Below are 21,273 nucleotides of genomic sequence, written 5' to 3'. Positions count from 1 at the left end.
ACACACACACACACACACACACACACACACACACACACACACACACAAATTCTTATATTGAGTGACTACCATTTAGTCATACTTAGTACACTTACTTACCAAGTCCATAAAGCATCAATTGGAACATCCCAGAATGCAAATCTACAAAAATGTGCAGGCACTCTGAATTACCACAGGGCTCCAAGATGGGAACAACAAGAGCTGGAAGTGCAGTTTCTATGGAAGCTAAACAGTTGAGAATTAAAAATTATTTTTCTTTCTTATTATTTTCTCAAAATAAATTTTCAATAAGTAGAAATAAAGGGAAGTCTGAATATAAAAGAAAAGACATGATTTCACAAAGTCTGGAGCTGAATCACAGTGTCAGTAGTAGCTGAAAAGGAAAAACGACATTTTCTGGTTGATTCACAAAAGATGTGTGTGTGTATGTGTGTGTTGTGTATGAAAGAAAAAGAGAGGGAAAAATCTGAAATCCAATTTTAAAAAAGGGTTACTCCATCTAATAAAAGACCAATCCCAATTAAGTGAGTTACTTCCACTCAATAGGTCAGAGTTATGTTTTTTCTTTTTTCAGACAAGATTTTTCGGTGTAGTCCAGGCTGACCTTAAAGTCAGAGATCTATTTGCCTCTACCTCCCTAAAGTGCTGGGATTAAAGGTGTGTGCTAGCAAGGGCCAGCTAAGATTTTCTTAATTAGTTTAAAAGTCTCAAGAAAAAAATAGTACACCAATTTATAGCCAGCTAAGATTTTCAATGTAATTTTTCTTTTCTTTTTTTAAAGAGGTTTTTTTTTTTTCTTCCTGACAGAAAAAGCTCATGTTTTTCAAGAAACACTTAAGAACTATTCAGCATTATTACATGGGAACTTTTTTTTTTCTCATTTGTATGCCTCATTTTCAAGTCCTGGATAAGGACGTAGACAATTCCTATAATTAAACCTCTAAAGCTGACAATATATTTAGTCTAGCAGTTTGGTGGTATTTCCACAAGGCCCTATGAATTTGTCCTTTAATCCCTCAAGCCGTCATAATGAAACCTAGAAGGGCAAAGCACTTAAAGCAATTAGTACCACTGAGAGCAGGGATTGAAAAAGAAAAGTCCTGTGGCCCCCTGCAAAAAGAATTTGTAGCCATCCTACAATGAATATGCCCAGTCTCGTCTAGCTGAGCAGGCCAAGGCCTGGTTATGGCATGAGTGAGAAACGCACATCATTTACATTCACTTTTGTTTTAAGAGAGGATCTACCCTGTAGGCACCCACTCCGCAGGCCAGGTTGGCCTACCTGTCAGCAACCCTGCTTCAGCCTCCCAAGGGAAGCTGTTATAAAGGGTGAGCCACCATTCCTTTAGGAGTCACAGAGACAGCCCGCCACCCGCTGTGAATTTGCAGTATTCAAAATGGGGAAGACACCACTGGTGCTAACTAGAGAAACAAAATTAAAAAGTAAAAAGCTGAAGCAGACTAAAAAAACCTGTTACAGTGTTTTATAACTCAACACCAGCACAACAAATTAAACCAGTAGTGTCTTGCTGAACATATTATATTATGCATTATACTAAGTCTTTACATTTTGAAGCAGGGTTGCCGATGCCGTGTGTGTTTATGTGGCACTGGGAATCTTAAACATGTTCTGCCTAAGTCTATACTCTACTAGAGAGCCACATCACCTGATAGGAGTTACTGATTTGTAAAAACATTTCTATATAGTTAAAATTTGTGAAAGGCTACAAAGCATATAGTCTTTAAAGCAAAATCATTTTAAACTATAAAATAAAGTACAACTGGCAGTTGGGACAATTATAATTTTGATCTAATTATCAAATTTGAATAATCTTGTACAGATAGGCATCAGAAAATATACATCAAAAAATAGCTTTGATACTTATTTTTGAATACACTCTATGGCCACCACTTCGTGGGTCTAGCTGGTTGATTGGTTTTATTTGTGAGAAAATGAAGAGAAATATGAAACTAAGCACAATGAAGAATGGTTATTTGTAATATCCTGCTTCCACCTAACAATGCCAATTCAGGTCTAGTGGGTGGAGACTTCCAAGACTCAGACCTCACTGAGAACTGGCCATGTCATAACACCCTGCCTTGTGCTGTTTTGGTCTTCTCACACCTGGTTTCCTGAGGCAACTTCCCCCCCAAGGAAAACATACAGAAACTATACTTTTCTGTTATTCCAAAGCCCAGCAGGTATGCCTTCCCTGAGGCCTTTCTTGAAATTCTCCAATCTCTAAATCACTCACTTCAGGCTATTCCAGTTAGGAATTGGGAGAAAAGCAACAGACTGAGAGCAACAGAACTAAGAGATTCAAAGAATGGACTACAGTTCTATAGGCCAGGCACACGCAACTTTAATCCTGGCGCTGACTTGGAGACAGAACCAGGATGATCTCTTTGAGTTTCACGCTAACCATGACTACAGAGCGAGACTCTGTCTCAAAACAACAATTTATACCCTAAAATGGTGGCTGAACAGACCCTCTTCCCTGGTAGTCCTCATTTTCGAAAAGTGCTAATAAACAGGACTTGAGGGACCAATCTCAACAGGAAGCTCCCTCCTCATTTCCAAATCACTATCTCAAATACCTAGGACCATAGTAACAGGGCTTGAAAAAACCGAGGCAGCATGTGTTTCTACTGAAACCAGAGACCTAGAAAGAAGCTATGCTGACAATAGCTTCTAATTGCAGTTGGAGAATAGGGCCCAAAGCATGTATATGATATGTTGGAGAGTATGCAGCTGAACTCAGATCTTCTGAGACAGCTCTGCAGTACGCATGCAAGAGAAATTCTGAGAACTTAAATCAGTACCCCAAGCACTGCCACCAGAGCATGTGTTTACACTTAGCCAGGTGTGGTGGCACACACTTTTCATCTGGAGCCTGAGGCAGACAGAACTCTTGTGAGTTTGGGCCAACCTCCAGCCTCAAATTGTTAGTGAGGCTAACAATTTCCAGGCCAACTAGGGCTGCGTAAGGAGACCCTGACTTCAAAAATAGTTTAAGAGTTCACATTTGATTTGATATATGGTGGTTTATGTAAGTACCCCAAGCTAGCCAATGTAGTTCAAGGTAATCTTGAATTCCTAATCGCTACCTCAATCTCTGAGCCTCTACTTCCCACTGTTAAGATTACAGGCACAGACCAATGCACTGGATTTTATGTAGAGATGAGGTTGAACCCAAGGTTTTTGTTTTTTTCTTTTTAATTATTTATTAATTAGTTTATTCACTTTGTATCCAAGCTGTAGCCCCCTCCCTCATGCCCTCCCAATCCCACCCTCCGTCTCTCTTCTCCTCCCATATCCCTCCCCCAGTCCACTGATAATGGAGGTCCTCTTCCCCTTCCCTCTGACCCTAGCCTATCAGGTCTCATCAGGACTGTCTGCATTGTCATTCTCTGTGGCCTGGCAAGGCTGCTCCCCCCTCAGTAGGTGAACCCAAGTTTTTATGAATGCCAGACAAGCAGTCAACCAACTGAGCTGCATCCTCAGCCCTAGAGATTATGTTTGAAAATAATATCCCCTGGGCAATTATGCCAACCTTTTTTAATTAAACTTTAGCAATTATTTTTAACAATGATGTAAACCAAAGTAATCAAACGCCTATCACAACATCACTAATCTTCACTTTCTAGAGCTCCAACAATAAAATTTTAGATTTTTATTACTTTGTAAAATTAGAAATTAGAAAAATAAAGTCTGCAAAATGCTTAGCCACATGTAGTGGCATATGCCTTTAATCTCAACACTCAAGAGGCCAAGGCAGGCAGATCTCTATCCAGGCCAGCTTGGTCTACAGAGTGAATTCCAGGACAGCAGGGGCTACATAATGAACCCTTGTTTGGGGGGAGACGTACAAAATGCTTATAAGTTTTCTTTAAAAAATGTTACTGATACAACTGCATAGTGTCCTTGACACCTATCTTATACCATACACAAAAATGAACTCAATGATTCAGAGCTAGATATGAACCTTTAAAGAAAATATAAGTGTATGTTTTTGGAATCTCAAGTTTTTAAGACATCGATTCTTAAGTATAACATAAGGTGGATAAACAAAAGGAAAATATACGCTGAGTGCCATTTAAACTTAAAAAAAATATCTGAACATAGTGGCGTACACCTATAATCTCAAAACTAGGGTAGTAGAGGTGGGAGGATTGCCTCAAGTTCAAGATCAGCCTGATCTATACAAAGTAACAAGCCAACCAGGGGCACAGTGTAAGATCCTATTTCAAAAAACAAACAAAAAATCTGGGCATGTAAACCTTTAGTACTAGTGCTTGGAAACTTTTGGAAGATGGAAGTAGGAGAACCAAGAGTTCAAGCCACTCTCGGTGACAGCAAATCTGAGTCCAACCACATGACACCCTATCAAAAAAGGAAGGAAGGAAGGAATGGAAATCAACAGTAGAAATACCATAAAGAAAGTTATCAAGCATGAAAAAAATTATTACAAATCATAATGGAATTATATCCAAAATATAAAAAGAACTCTTAGAATTCAATAAGAAAAAAGAAAATGCAGTTATAGAATGGACAAAGGATCTGAACAAATTTTTTGCTGAAGATATGAAAAGATGCTCAACATAGGGCATCATACAAGTCAAAAATATAATGAAATCTCACTTTACACTCACTAGGATGGCTAAATACGAAAAGCAACAATAACTAGCACTGATGAGACTATGGAGAAATCAGAACAGTTACACACATTTTGAAATATTGTTCAAATATTGTCAAAATATTAAACAGTGGCCAGACCACCCAGCTCATCAGTATATATGCAAGAAAAATAAAAGTGTATGTCCACACAAAATCTTGGACAAATATTCACAATAGTTAAAAATTAAAAATTACCACAATGTCCATCACTGAAATGATGGTATATATGACAGTAAGATTAATTATTGAGAACCTACTATAACATAGATAAACCTCTAAAACAATATGCAAAAGAACACTCATTACATGACTCATGTACATGAAATGTTTACACAGATTAACCTACAAAGTAGATGAGTAGCTGCCAGGAGCTAGAGATAATTAAATGCAGAATGCTCCCTGGTGAAGAGAAGGTTTCTTTGGGAGATGGCTGATGGCTGAAATATTCTAAAGCTGAATTGTTCTAAGTATATTAAAAGTCCCATGAAATGTACATGAATATTTCAACAATATTGCTAAGAAAAAAGAATGGGGGATTACTGCCCTTTCTAGTTCCCATGAGTTTCAATTATACATTCTAATCAGAATTTTTAGACCTCTATTTAACATCTTTATTTGAAAGATGAAAGGATGTAGCTTCTACTGAAGCTTATAATTAAGATTATTGAACACTAACAATTAACAAATACACACAAACATACAGCCGGACAGGAGGGGAGAGAAGCACTTAACCAATACATTCACCCCAGTTCTGGCCTGCCTGCCTTTCTTTCCTAAGGCTCACATTTGCATTTTTGCTAAGCTTCCCTTCCCCAAGTTCCTAGAAATGTTAAGACTCCCTGGTGGGGAGGGCCAGGGTGGGCACAAGACCCAACACAGAAGCCTCATCCAAAAGTTAGGCTAGGAAGCCCTGATAAAGCGACTGGCAGTTCTACCAACAGCAGAGGATTCCATTCTCAGCTGGGGATTTGATAAGAGAATGACTCCACCTGTGTGATGAGTCAGTAGAGGAGATGAGGTCCACTTTCTCATGAAGGTCTTGAAGGTCTGTGATTGGATGCCATTTTGAGAGGAGGCCTACTATTTAAAGCAGGAACTATTATGGAACAATCACAAGTCAAGGAGCCTGGGGGACAACACTACAGCCCCTGGGTAGAAGACTGTAGTGAAAGGCAGCTGTGAAGAGCAGGAGAGCCAGATGTGCACAGGCAGCAGGAGGCTTGGGCATTGAAGGGTTGACGCTAAGGACAGACCCCAGGCACAGTCTTACAGACCAAGGGCAAGGTCAGCAGGCAGCCCAAACTTTGGAGACACCTGTCTGCTGCAAGCTTCTCTGCTGGTGGGACTGAGAACTCTGGAGCTCAGGTCCAGCGGAATTCTCTCACCTTCTGCAGCCTTTCCCTCCTGAAGGGTGTTTACACTGCTGTATTCAGAGCACTGAGACACAGACTGCCAGTGCAGATGTCAGTGCTCTGCTTTCTTGAGGACCCCCCACCCCACCCCCGCCGGCATTCCGCTGGGGAGTCTCTGGAGGATGGGACAACCTGCAGCGCTCATAGGCAGCAATCTAAAAGGGGCCAGCAGAGGTTTCCAGTATGCAAAGAAGGGAACCTCCCAAAATGAAGACAGCTGTTGGACATCCGACACTTGACTGGTTCAGGCTCTGTGCCCCTACTAAACAACAGGAAAAAGAAGAGACTCCAACTTCAATTGACACCCCCCACATGAAAGACTAACAGTAATTAGAATACACAGAAAAAACAGTGCAGACACGTTGCCATTTAGTTTCCCCCCTTCTCCTACTTGCTTCATTTTATTATACTTTCAGTATTCTTTTTACTCTATGTATGGAGCTGTTGAAATGATGGCCCTGAGCTCACTATGTAGTCCAGGCTGGCCTTGAACTCCAGATCCTCCAGCTGCAGCCTCTTGAGTGCTGGCATTTTAAGTGTGAACTGCCATATTGAGTCTTTTTAATAATAAAAAAAAAAAACAGGTAAATATTTGTTGAATTTTAGTTACTCTTATTATTAAAGAAAAATAAGCACAAAAATATATCCACAGTACAGACTTCAAAATAATTTAAATTTCCCTCCCACTAAAACTTGTTTTTATTTTTATTATTTTTATATTTATCTTATTTTGTTTATGCATTTTTCTTTAGTGTGCAATACTTTTGTTTTGTTTTGATCCCACATGTAGGATACTGCACTGATTCAGATGGTCCACAGCAGCAGACTATTTGATTCATGCAGACTCTGAGAGGGGACCTTTGCCAGCTGCCGATAGTTTAAATCTGAGGACTCTGGAGAGGGAATAAATGCCAGGGCCCAGAGAAAGGGGGCTCTGAGAAAGAAGAGGGCTGCTGGTGTCCACCATGCTGCTCCTGATTGCTGTTGATACAGTTTGATGGATGAGAAGCAGTTGAAGATGTCCTGAAATGAAGACTGGACTTTCAAAAAGGAACCTGATGACACTAAACAGGATCCTTTCTCTCCTACCCAGTATTGGAGTGTTCAAAGAAACTGGGGTAGACAAGGGGAAAAGAGGCCTAAGAATCCTAAATAAAATAGAGTTAAAAAGTATGCCTACACACTTGTTCAACCATGTTTGTAGCAGCTTTATTCGTAACAGCCAGAACCTGGAAACAACCCTCAAGGGAGGAATGGATACAGAAATTGTGTTACATTTACACAATGAAATACTACTCAGCAATGAAAAACAAGGAAATCATGAAATTTGCAGGCAAATGGTGGGATCTAGAAAAGATCATCCTGAGTGAGGTATCCCAGAAGCAGAAAGACAAACATGGTATATACTCACTTATAAGTGGATATTAGACATATAGTATAGGATAAACATACTAAATTCTGTATACCTAAAGAAGCTAAGCAAGAAGCAGGACCCTCGGTAAGATGCTCAGTCCTCATTCAGCTAAGACAAATGGGATGGACATTGGAAGAAGGAGAAAACAGGAAACAGGAGAGGAGTCTACCACAGAGGGCCTCTGAAAGACACTACCCAGCAGTGTATCAAAGCAGATGCTGAGACTCATAGCCAAACTTTGCTCAGAGTACAGGGAATCATATGAAAGAAGGGGGAGATAGATAGAAAGACATGAAGTAGGCAGGAGCTCCACAAGGAGAGCAACAGAACCAAAAAAAATTTGGGTACAGGGGTCTTTTCTGTGACTGATACTCCAACCAAGGACCATTCATAGATATAACCTAGAACCCCTGCTCAGATGTAGCCCATGGCAGCTCAGTCTCCAAGTGGGTACCCTAGTAAGGGGATCAGGGACTGTCTGACATGAACTAAGTGGTGGGCTTTTTGACCACCACCCCCCTGTGGGGGAAGCAGCCTTGCCAGGCCACAGAGGACGACAATGCAGCCAGTCCTAATGAAACCTAATAAACTAAGGTCAGATGGAAGGGGAGGAGAATCTCCCCTATCAGTGGACTTCAAGAGGGGCATAGGAGGAGATGAGGGGGAGGGTGGATCCAGATTTCAAAAGCCTGAAAAACAAATGTGAAATTAACAACACCAATGAGAAGTTCAGCAAAGAAAGAGACGTTGAGAATGCAGGAAAACGGAAATATTCATAGAAATGAAAAACTAAATAAACCAAATGAAAACCCCAGTGGCAAGTTTCACCAATACACTAAAATCAAGGGGCTGGAGCTGACCCTGTGGTTAACAACACTTGTTGCTTCTTGTATAGGAACCAATAAAATTTCTAACACCCACATTATGGCTCACAACTAGCCCTTCACTCCAATTCTAGATCTAATGCCTTCATCTGACATCTGCAAGCATCAGGCACACATGGTAAATAAACATGAACACAAACATTCCTACACACCATTTTTAATTAAATAAAAAGTAAAATGAATCAAGCAAAAAACACAATGCCAGAGAGAGGAGACAAGGGTAACGAAATTCTATTAGACATCAACAAATAAACCAGCATTACCAAACAGCCAAGTTAATAATCTATGGAATTAAGTAGACAGATGATTGCCTGGCTAAGAATACTTGTTGTTCTTTCAAAGGACTCAGGTTAAGTTCCTAGCACCCACATCATAATTTATACCAACCAGGTCCAGTTCCAAGGTATCTGACAGCCTATTCTGACCTCCCTAGGCACTAGGTACACATATACATACATGAAGGCAAAAACATTCCTTGATTAAAAAAAAAATTAACTTTACCAAAAGTGGAGGCAGAGGCAGGTGGATTGCTGTCAGTTCAAGGCCAGCCTGGTACACAAAGTACAGGACAGCCAAGTCTATACAAAGAAAGCCTGTTTCAAAAAACCAAAAAGAATAAAAGACTCCATTAGATGAGTTTGGGGTATGGACAGCTTCGTGGTAGAACTCCTGCCTAGAATATCTGAGGTTCTAGGTTCAATCTCTGGCACCAAGACAAATAAGGAAGGCAGGTAAAAATTCAAAGAGGAAGGGAGGGAGGGAGAGAGGGACGGACGGAATGAAGTGGAAATAAAGAAAAGGATGAATCCACAGAATAGTGAGAGGCATGATGACAAACACTTGTAATCACAGATTTTGAAAAGTGAGGTCAGGAGGATTAGAAGTTCAAGGACTGTATGAACTACATTAGCCCTTGCTTAAAAAAATTGATTAATTGATTGATTAAATAAAATAAATAAATTCCATTGCATAGAAGCATCTGAGATTAAATACTAAAGACAAAATCTGTTCAACATTATTGTATGAGGAATCTTATTTTTGTGGAAAGAAAAGAATAAACACAAAGAGCATTCTGAGACACAACATACACAACCCAGAAAAGAACCTCTCTACACACCTAATAGTTAAACATCCAGTTCTGAAAATGAGCTGCAAGGGGTTCTATAGGTTGTTAAGTGATGACTGGGGAATGAAAGACTTTCAGCAGTGTGCATAGCCACTGGTCACTTGACCATGTCCTGTAAATAACTTAATTAAAGTCACTTGTTCATATATACAAAAACAAAAACAAAAAAAGTAGGAGGGAAACTAGCTGGGAAGGAGCAATCAGGAATGGGAACAGGAGAAGAGGGTGGAGGATGACCAAAATACATTATATCTATGCATGAACTATACAATGAAACACATTATTTATATGGTTATAAAGACATTTAAAAAAGTACAAGAAAAAAATGGCAAATCAAAGTCAAAGTTTTCAGAATTAATGCCAGACTGACCTCTCGGCAGAAGCTCTAAAATCTAGGAAAGCAAAAAAAAAAAAAAGAAGAAGAAGAAGAAAGAAATTAAGAAAGAGAGGGAGGGAGGGAGGGAGGGAGGGAGGGAGGGAGGGAAGGAGGGAGGGAGGAAGGAATTCAAGACCTACAGTAAGTAACTGCTACCAAGACTACTGCATCAATTATCAGTTTTAAAAACCCCATGCAAAATTAGATATTCGAAGACAAGTAAAAATTACTCAGAAAAGTAAAGGTTAGTATCTATTAATAAATGAAACAATGCATCAAGATTAAATGATTTTGTAATTATCTCTACCCTGAGCATTGGTATATGATTTCTTTCATTGTTTTGTTTTGCGGGCTTTCTTTATTTTAAGACAGGGTTTCTTTGTATAGTCCTGGCTGTCTTGAAATTAGCTCTCTAGAGCTAATCTGGTCTCAAACTCAGTCTGGTCACACAGATCTGCCTGCCTCTGCCTCTGCCTCTGTGAGTGCTGGGATTAAAGGCTTGGGCCACCACTTCCCAGTAGTATATCCAATTTCAACAAACTAGATACAAAACTCAATGACTTTAATACTCCATTTTCATCAATAGAAAAGTGATCCATACCAAAATAAGTCAACAGATCAACGTTAAAATTAAATGTACACCGTAGGTCAAATGGATGTAACAGACATATAAAACATTCAATCCAACTACCTACTAAGAACCCACACTTAGTGGCAGCCCATGAAACTAAAATAGATCACATTTTAGACCATAAATAAGGTCTTAACAAATACACCCCCCCAAAAAAAAAGTTTTGGGGGATTTTGGATTTTTTTGTTTGGTTGGCTTTGGTTTTTTGAGATGGGGTTTCTCTGTGTAGCCTTGGCTGTCCTGGAACCAACTCTGTAGACCAGGCTAGCCTGTTCCCTGAGTGCCAGGATTAAAGGCATGCATCACCACTGCTTGTCTTACTACCACGGCCTTGGAAAGCCTAGAACTTGCTATGTAAACCAGGCTGACCTCAAATGCTGACCTATCTTCTTTCTGTCTCCTGAGTGCTGAGATTAAAGGTGTGTACCATCCGTCACTCCTGACTTACAGTTAAAACAATTCCTTATATTTTATCAGGTCCTGAGACTGAAACTACAAATCAATACAAAAAAACTATAAAGACTACATAGGTATATAAATACTAAACTACATACTCTCAAGTGATTAGTAGGTCACTGAAGAAAGCAAGAGGAAACTATAAATTCCTATGGTCAAATGAAAATGAAGACACAATTACGAGAACCTCTGCAGTATATATCAACAGTTCTAAGAGGGAAAGGAATGCTAAACTACAAACCCAGAGCTCTCAAGCAACAATGTTGGGTGCAAGGTCTCAGAAAAATGAGTACAAGCTGAACACATACTCAGTAGATAGAAATGCTAGGTTGGTGCAAAAGGAACTGCAAGGTGGTTGTGGAAGTGCACACCTTTAATCTCAGCAACCTGGGAGGCATCTGCAGGCTGGTCTGCATTCAAGTCTAGCTTGAGTCCCAGGATAGCCAGGACTACAAAGTGAAACCCTCTCAAATGAACAAAAAGACCACTGAATTGCAGTTTGGTTTTTATACTATAACTAAGCTCAAACATCTTGAATTAATCAAAATAGGAACCATTACAACTAACACATTTTTCACCATTGGAAGTAAGTTTTATTCCTGAAGTGTAAAAATTCATGGAAAGCATTTCCTGCATTCTGATGGTCATGGAAGCATTTTTCCTCCAAAAAGATGTCAAGATGCTTGAAGAAGCAGTAGCCTGCTGGTGAGGTCAGTGAATGCAGTGGATTAGGCGAAACCCTGTCGCCCAATTCATTTAACTTTTAAAAACTTTTTCTTAAAAAACTATGTATGTGGGTGACCCTGGAGCGAGAAGAGAGTGCTAGACCCCCAGAGCTAGAGTTACAGGTGGTCGTGAGCCACACAATGTTGAGTGCTAAAAGCAACTTGGGTCTCCTGAAACAACAAACTACTGACCCCATCTCTCCAGCCCCTTGTTCAAGTTCTGTACGCTAGTTGTGTGACATGCAAGTGGCTGCTGTCCTAAAAAAGAACTGGGCCCTTCTGTTGATGAATACGAGGAACAGGCACTGCAGTTTTTTATGCAGCTCTTTGATTTGCTGAGCATACTTCTTATATGTAATAATTCCACCAAGATTCAAAAAACTATAATGGGTCGGGCTGGCGAAAGACCACCAAACAGTGACATGATCCTCTCTGGATGAAAGTTTGAGTTGGCAGAGTGCTTCAGAGCTTTTTCCAGCTTTTTCCATTGAGCTAGTCGTTGTCAGTCACACATCACAATTCCAATAGAGAAATGGCTTGTTTCTATAGAATAGGAGAGACTGGTGGTTCAACAATTGTTAGGATTTTAGGTCTGCTTCTGAGCTGTTTCTTACCCTTCCAATGTGCTTCAAATCCCAAACAACAACTATGTGGTCCATGCTGAGATTTTTGGCAATATTAATATAGGTATGAGATGATCAGCTTCCAGAATTGCTCTCAATTGGTCCTTGTCAGCTTCTGATGGTTAGCCACTACACTATTACCTTCAAAGCTCTATCTACTTTGTAAACCTTAAATCCCTAATGTACTATGTATTTATTTGCAATTCCAAATACTTTGTCAATGTTTCAAGTCAGAAAACCACTAGAATTTCTGTTTTGTCTAACATTCTCATAGTATAAAACAAATGTTAATACCAAATTGTGATATTATCAAAAAACATGAAACAAGAAATACACATTGAAATGATATGACAGGGCTAGTTAGATGACTTCAACTGGTACAAGCACTCACAGTGAAGCCTGAGGACCTGAGTTCAATCCCTAGGACTCACAGAAAACTGACTTCTATAAGCTGTCATTTGACCTCCACAAATATGCTGTGTCATTCATACCTCCCCATCCCAAGCACATGAATAAAAAACTGTAATGAAAATGATATAAAAGGCTGGAGAGATGGCTCAGCAGTTAAGAACACTGGCCATTCTTCCAAAGGATCCAGGTTCAAACCAACTGTCTGTAATTCTAGTTCCAGGGGATCCACATGCTCACATGAGGTAGCCATGCCATTGGACGTGAGATGGTCACATGTGTGCAAGTCATGCTGGCTCGCTATTCTTGTTTTCAGCAGACATCTCCTGTTTTGCTTGGTTAAGCCTCCTGTTTTGCCTAGTTAAGCCTCCTGTTTTGCTTAGATATGTTTACTTGGAAACCTACATAAGTGGTTTACTCTGAAATAAAGATGGTGCCTTGATCAGAGCACTGTCTTGGCGTCACTTCTTCGTGTTCTCTGTCTCTTTTCATTCCCAGACCCTTGTGCAGGCGGTTACTATTGGTGGTCGTGGGCGACTACAGGTGGTGCCAAAACCCGGGATTAAACCTGACAATGAGGGACCTGCTGAGGAACGCTGTGACTTAGGACATTGATTGGGCCAAAAGGAAAGCACATTGGTGATCGCCCATCACCAAGAGTCAAACAGCACAATATGGCACAGAGCAATAGCAGGGGAGCATTTATTGAAATGCTCAATTACTCAAAACACAAGGAGTTGGGTTTGAAAGTCGAACTCTTTAGGACTTTTTTTTTAATATTTTTTTTTATTATGTATACAGTATTCTGCCTGCATGCCACAAGAGGGCACCAGATCTCATTATAGATGGTTATGAGCCACCATGTGGTTGCTGGGAGTTGAACTCAGGACCTTTGTATGTACAGACATTGCTCTTAACCTCTGAGCCATCTCTCCAGCCCCTCTTTAGGAGTTTTTAAATCAAGTAGATGTTAATCATCCCTGGTTTCCTGAAAGTGGGACTTTGAATATAGCGGTTTGGGACCAAGTGGGTAAAAAACTACAGGCCCCAGAATTGGCCTAAAGGGCCTACTATTACCCGCCTTCAGGGAAGTGGGCATTAGTTCTCAAATGCTTACTTAGAAAGATGAGGAGGAAAAATCAGGAACTGTTAAACCTTTCATCATTAAAGGATTGCCTGTTAATTTATGGGGGAAAGAAACTTGCATATAAGGGACACACAGGGATTCTGAAAATGCTGCACATCCTGGACTAGTCACTGCATAGATGACACTGATAAACATTATGTATTCAGATGCCAAAGTTAACTAATTGCAAAGTTGATTTACTTTTTATTAAGTTCTGTTCAGCTGCTGTTTAAATGTATTTTGGGTTTTTGGGTTTTTTTTGTTTTTGTTTTTTTGTCCATCCAAAGAGTAAACGTAGAACAGTCTACTGAACTGCAGTTTCTGAAATACATTGTTTCTTCTGAAATAAAACTGAGAAATAGCTTGTTAGCAGTGACCATCTTGCAGCCATGCAACTTTGAAGACTCCAGATTTGCAGGTCTCAGTGCTGGGGCCGAAATGACTCTGTCCTACTTCACTGTGCTTTGCATTTCCAGGCAGTTTTCCCATGTTTGGGTAAAATGTTTAGCAAGTTGTAAACTTAATACCTTATGAAAAGGGTGAAATAAACACTTCTGCAGTGGGACTTGGAGTAATTTGAGGGACATTTTATATACTTTTAAAAACCAGAATTTAATTGGGATGCCAGATTTCTAGCAACCTGTATCTTTAGTTTTCCAGATAATCTGGAAGTTAGCATTTGATAAATGATTTTTAAGCAAATATAAAAAATTTTGTTAATTTATAATTTATGAATGTTACCGTAATTGAAAATGTTGTTGGATACTTTTAAATTCAGTCTTTGTAGAAAGAACTGTAATAAGCAAAATTATGTGAAGAGATTGTTGTCCCACAGACTAGACATATAAGCAAACAGTTAACCAAATCTCAGCTGCACTTTGCCTTCAGCATAAAATACAGCGCTCTCAAGCTTTATGGGAGTCACTTTAACTTTTGCAGCCTGAGGCACAAGTTCCAGAGACCAGGGACTTTGGCGAAAAGCAAAACAGGGACCAAAGTTTATGTGCCTTCTTCAGTCTTCCTATTTGAGACTAAGGTATGGCAGCTGGACCGGCATGGAAGGGAACGCATCCTTGAGTGTGGAGGGACAAGCGGGCCAGCGGAGCAACCATGAGCAGCTGCGCCCCGCGCCCAAGCGGCAAGCCAGCCTGCCTCCCCAATGTCCTCAGCCATCGAAAGAGCCTGGACCCGTCTGAGGACTGTGCTTCCTGTGACAAGTGTATCCGTGCCTACAAGATGACGATGCGAGTGAAAGACACTCATTAAAGCCTGCTCTCAAAAGAACTTTGAAGAAAGCTACTAATCTTAATTGGTCCAGCATTTTAGACTGTTCCAAAAAGGACTTTTATTAAGCCTGAAATCTCTCAACATTCAAAGACTGGCCCACAAATGTCAGTACTTGCTTAATTAACCATTTTTCCCAAGTTTCTTTGGGCCCCATTACAGGAATTCTACGTGTCCAAACTGTCAGCTAGAAGAAATCCTTGAGAACGATGTCCAATTTTCCTAAAAAGGGGGTTGGGCAGGTTTTTGGTGGTTTTCTGTGGCTATGAATGTTTATTGTCATTGGGAGATGTTTATAATTATTAATGATCTTCTTCAGAGTGAAAAAGGAATATACAGGTATATCTTATAAAAATAAGACAAAACGTAGATTATTGAATCTACTCAACTTAAGGTTGTATAAGACAAAAGGTAGATTATTCAATTTACTCAACTTAAGGTTTTATTTGTTGTTCTCAAATAAGATTAATTTTAACTATGGTATAGCATTTGCATATTGATTCAAAAGTAAGTAATAAGACAAAAGGTAATTATTGAATCTACTCAACTTAGGGTTTTATTTGTTGTTCTCAAATAAGGTTAATTTTAACTATAGTATAGAATTTTGAATATTGATGCAAATATTAAGTGTTTTTGATACATTGGTATAAGCTTTAGTATATTGATAGAAAGTCAAGGTTACTTCCAATACTTTTAAATAGCTATTAAAAATGGGTTAGAGCATTAGGTAATGCAAGTTAATTGCTAGTTATTCAACTCAGTCATGTCAGACACTAGTCTAATTTATCACAGGAGTATACATCCTAGGTTTAACAGATAGATATGATTCTATAGACAGGTGGATTATATAAAGATAGGTAGTCTTCAAAAACTTCAGAGACTTACAGAATATGGCATTTAAAAAGTGTCTTCATTATTTTAAAGATTCTTTGACAATGAGACAAGTCATTTCCTGGCAGCACCCCGCCTACCTGAAAGAAGATGATGAGCATCAAAGACCCTCCATATGGAGATGGCTTCAAATGTGGCAAACAAGCCACTCGGGTGAAGAAAATACCCTCACTTCACGACAGACAAACTCTGCCAAAAATGGGCAAGCTTAAATGCAGGACAAGGTAAGCAAGTCCTAAACAGTTCCTGCTTCACATAAATGTCTGTCAAATATTCTGAGCCAGAAGGCTGAAGATGATGCTCCAATGTTATAAAGGGTTATGGGTGACTGTTCAGACAGCAAACTGTCTCTGTCAATTTTTATTTTTTGGAAGCTGCTAACATGCACTTCCTATTTACTATAACAACTAATTTTTTTCCTTCTCAAGTCTCTGATGGGGTTGAAGACCAAATAGTCATAGTGCCACAATTAAACTTAAGTTATTCAGAAATTAGGAAATCCTTTCGTATTGGTAATATCAGTAAGGATATTGTTAATTTAGGTATAAGTTAATTAGGATATTTAGGTATAAGTTAATTTAGAATAAGTTAATTTAGGTATAAGACTCTAAACTTGTAAAGATAGACAGAATAATCAGATACTTTCTCCTAAGTTCCTAAATACACATAGACTGGACACACATGTAGATTTTACCTAACAGTTTTCATAATTTCATAATTATTGTTGTATTAAAAGAAAAGAAGCCTTATGAGTCTTTGGTCATAAACGAAAAAGGGGGAACTGAGGTAGCCATTCCATTGAACCTGAGATGGTCATGTGCATGCAAGTCATGCTGGCTCCCTATTCTTGTCATTTTCAGCAGACACCCCCTGTTTTGCTTGGTTAAGTTTCCTGTTTTGTGTGGATATGTTTACTTGGAAACCTACATAAGTGGTTTACTCTGAAATAAAGATGGCGCCTTGATCAGAGCACTGTCTTGGCGTCACTTCTTCGTGTTCTCTGTCTCTTTTCATTCCCAGACCCTTGTGCAGGCGGTTACTATTGGTGGTCGTGGGCGACTACACTCACACAGACATACATAGAGGCAAAACACCAACATAAGTAAGATAAAATAATAAAAAATTAAATGATATATAGTATATTGATATAGTATATTCATTAATATTTATATACTCCAAGCCAGGCAGCAGAAGTAGACACCATTAATCCCAGCACTTGGGAGGCAGAGAGGCAGGCAGATCTCTATGAGTTCTATGCCAGCTTGGTCTACAGAGCTAGTCCTGGAACAGACAGGGGCTACAAGAAGTAACCCTGTCTCAAACTATAATATTTTTCTCAAGTATTAAACGGTAAATTTCAAAAGTACAAAGCAGCAAATGCTTTTTCAACAGCCTAATCAAGATCAGGGCAGAAAATAACAAGATGGAATGAAAAGCAATACAAAGACTCACTGAAACAAAAATCAGGTCCTCCAGACAAATACTTATAGGCCAGGCTAAGAAAGAAAAGCAAATCAATAAAAATTAGAAATGAAAAAACATTACAGTAAATACCAGTGAAATCCAGAGGCTAATTAGGGAATACTTTGAAAACCTATCTTCAAAAAAAAAAAAAAACAAGAAGAAATGGCTAAGTTGTTAGATATGACGTACTAAATTAAAATCAAGAGATATAAAACATTAAACAGATCTATAAAGAAAGAGCAATGAGACTGAAGAAGTAATGAAGTTTCTTAGCTAAAAAAATCCAGTATCAGATGGATTAATCACTGTCAAATTGTACTGGAGCTTTAAAAAAGAACACCAACACTCTTCAAACTATTCCATAAAAATAGAAAGGGAGGGAACATTACCACTCATTCTATGAAGTATTACCCTGATAACAAAACCAGACAAGGATGAGCATACAAAAATTTTTCTAATGAACATGAGTGCAAAAATACTCAAGGAAATATTTGCAAACCAAATTCAGCAGCACAATTAAAAGCTCATGTGTGGTTCCAGGAAAAAAAAAAAAAAATCAATGAAAAGATTCTGTTTCACCCTAAACCTGACCAGAAACTGACCTGCCTAAAGCCCTGAGGTCCCAATGAGGGGGCCAACATGGGAGCCATTGATGAAGGCCATACTAGTGCAGTAATCAGCCCTGTGAACAAGACCCAGAACACCTCCCTCACAAGCCACTGACAGCTAGCTGGTTTGCATCTGAAGTAACAACCCTGCAACTCTTCTCAGGCTTATGACCTCTAATGTGACCATGGGCTTTGGTGAAGGCTGTAAGACAGGCATGGTGGCACACAGCTTTAATCCCAGCACTTGGGATGCAGAAACAGGGGATCTCTGTGAGTTTGAGGCCAGCCTGGTCTACAAGCAAATCTAGGACAGCCAGGGCTTGATACACAGAGAAAGCCTGTCTCAAAAATAAAAATAAAAATAAAAAAATCTGTGATCCCAGAACACAGAGAGGCAGAGGCAGGCGGATCTCTGTGAGTTTGAGGCCAACCTGGTCTACAAAGTGAGTCCAGGATAGCCAAGGCTACACAGAGAAACCCTGTCTCAAAAAACAAAACAACAACAAAAAGAAATAACTCAACAAATTTCAGAAAACCAATTTCATGAAGCTAAGGGGATTTGTAATGGAAAAAAGAAAAATGTTTATCCAATACCATACTGAATCCTAAATGTGTGATGTAAGAGATGTGAAGATCATCATTCCGGGACAGGGTGCCTATCATGAGCCTTACCAAAGGCACACTCAACCACACAGGCTCTGCTTTCACATCTAGAAACCAGTTCCACCTCAGCAGAGTCTGCAAAACTTTATCAAGAGCTGTCAAAACGGTTTATCAAGACGGTTTTGTTCATACTAGCTATGGAGATGGATTTCACAGGAACATGTCCCTTTTGACCTTGTCCTTATGGTCTGGGCCCATCAAGACAATATCAGCAAAGCAGAGGGTTGGAAGCTATTCACCTATGTGGTTGTGTCCTGTTTAAATCAGAACCTTTTCAGGTTTGTTTGTTTTTTGTTTTTTGTTTTTTTCCCCAAAACCTTATCTGCTACTCTGGAGCTCTAATGCTAGGGGTGGAGGGATGTTTGCCAATCTACAATAAAAAATGGCACCATGTTCCACAAATGGTTCTTCCTTCTCCACGGTTGATATACAAATGATTCTTTAGAGATGGATCTTTCTAGAGCCAATGAGTTACTGGTGAAGTTTGCCAAAAAGCTCATCATCACCTGGAAAGAGTTTGACCTCTGGGCACACAGAGTACCCTGTTTCGAGCAGCTGTTAGGGAGTCTTTTTCAGTTATGAAGTCTCCGAAAATTTATCTGTTCTGAAATACCCATCTACTGGAGAAAGCTTCTATAAAGCAGCCAAGAATCAGGCTACAGGGATGACAGCTCTGTGCAACCTCATCTTTCACAGACTCTGGTACTTTAGCCCTCCAGGTAAGACAAGGTCAGAGCCCCAATGAACAAAGGGATGGCCTGACCCAAAATACAACCACTTCTTGCAAAACACATGAGGTCATTTAAGAGGCAAGGATCCTGTACCTTTTTGTCCAGCTGAGTACGGTGCCTCTGGCTATTTCTTTTTACCTGATAGGTTTAGGTTAGACCTACAGGTTAAAAGGTTATCTGTAATGTTTATTCTTCGAAAGACCTCTTTCAAGTAGCCCTCGGGCCCTCCCTGTTGATAGCTTCAGGGTAGTTTGTGAGTTTCTGGAAATCTAGCTCAATAATTGGGGACCTGTTTCTTAGTGGTAGTAAAGAAGAACTGGTATGACTCTTCATAGACAGGCAGGAAAACAACTTCTCTGAGTCTTCCAGGAAATGGAGGAAGTTGAGCCATCAGGAAGAGAGGGTATTAGCTTGTTTCACTTTTAAATGAGATGTTTCTTTATTTAGGTTTGTTTTGGGTTTGTTTTTGTTTTTGTTTTGTGGTGCTGGAGTTGCTCCTTGCTTTGGAATAAAATTATGTAGGAATATTTTCTTGGACAACACTAGAGAATGTCATGTTTTTGTACAGTTCTTGCATATGTTTTAAATCCTCTCTGAGAACTGCGCCTCCAGCCTGGATCTCAGGGTAGATGCTGTTTTTGTAGTTGGGAGAACAAACTCTGTCTAAGTTCAATAATAAAAGAAGGGAAGGGAATAAAAGGAAGAGAAAGAAAAAAAAAAAAGATAATGCTCCAAGATCAAGATGGTCAAGTTGTCTTCAATTCATAAGAGTAAGAAGGATTCAGCAAAGACAGGTGACACCCATAACCCCAGCACTTGGGAGGCAGACGGAGGCGGATCACTGTGAGTTCCAGGACAGCCAGGTCTATAAAACAAGGCTACACAGAGAAACTATCTCAACCCCCTGCCAAAATGGGTCAACAAATTCAAATTATTAAACATAATGCAACACAGAGACTAGCAAGAGAAACCATATGATCAATAGATTACATAACAGGCCTCCAAAAAAAAAATCAACATCACTTCAAAATAAAAGCCCTGGAGAGGTGCTGGAGATGCAGCTAAGTTGATAGTATTTGCCACCTAGCACTCATAAAATCCTGGGTATAATCCCCAGACCTTATAACATAAATAACTGTGATGGTGCACACCTGTAATACCAGCACTTTAAAAGCTGGGCAGTAGGAATGCTACAAATTTAAGGTCAGGATAAGCTACATAGTACATTTCAATCTATCAATCACACAAAGATAGAACAAAATGCTCATACATGAGAAGAACTAATTCTGGAAAATGAAAATGATCTGGTTTGAATGTGATCCCATTAAAAATTTACAGAATTAAAATAAATAATCCTAAACTCTATATACACAGAAGCAAAAAGCCAAGGCATTCCTGAACAGCAAGATAATACTGAAGGAGACATAGTGACTCATGTCCATGATCTCAGTACTTAAGAGGCCGAGACAAGAGGACTGCCACAAATTCAAGGGCAGCCTTAACTACATGGCAAATACCAGACCAGACAGTATTACAGAAAGGCCCTGTCTCAGAACCAAACCAAACCAAACAAAAAGCAAGTTAAAAAAGTGAGTTCATTTCTAGGTCTTCTCTTCGATTCCACTGATCCACCATTTTGTTTCTATGCCAGTACCATGAAGTTTTTATTACTGTTGCTCTATAGTACAGCTTGAAATCAGGGGTGGAAATACCTTCAGAAGATCTCTTATTGTACAGTATTGTTTAGCAATTCTGGGTTTTTTGTTTCTCCCT

General features: G+C 39.4%; 1 protein-coding gene across 2 annotated transcripts in view; it reads right to left on the bottom strand.

Moving 5' to 3' along the window:
• Med14 (mediator complex subunit 14) overlaps window positions 1-21,273 on the bottom strand; it is a 90,447-nt gene that overhangs the window by 50,563 nt on the left and 18,611 nt on the right. For both annotated transcript variants that reach the window (XM_055599528.1, XM_055599529.1), the window contains exon 11: window positions 100-225. In XM_055599528.1, the coding sequence (XP_055455503.1) occupies window positions 100-225 (126 nt within the window). The remainder of the gene's footprint in view (window positions 1-99; window positions 226-21,273) is intronic.

This window comes from Psammomys obesus, unplaced genomic scaffold (genome assembly GCF_907164565.1).
Source record: "Psammomys obesus unplaced genomic scaffold, mPsaObe1.curated_primary_1811, whole genome shotgun sequence".
Classification (NCBI taxonomy): domain Eukaryota; kingdom Metazoa; phylum Chordata; class Mammalia; order Rodentia; family Muridae; genus Psammomys; species Psammomys obesus.
This window is presented reverse-complemented; position numbering and strand designations above follow the sequence as displayed.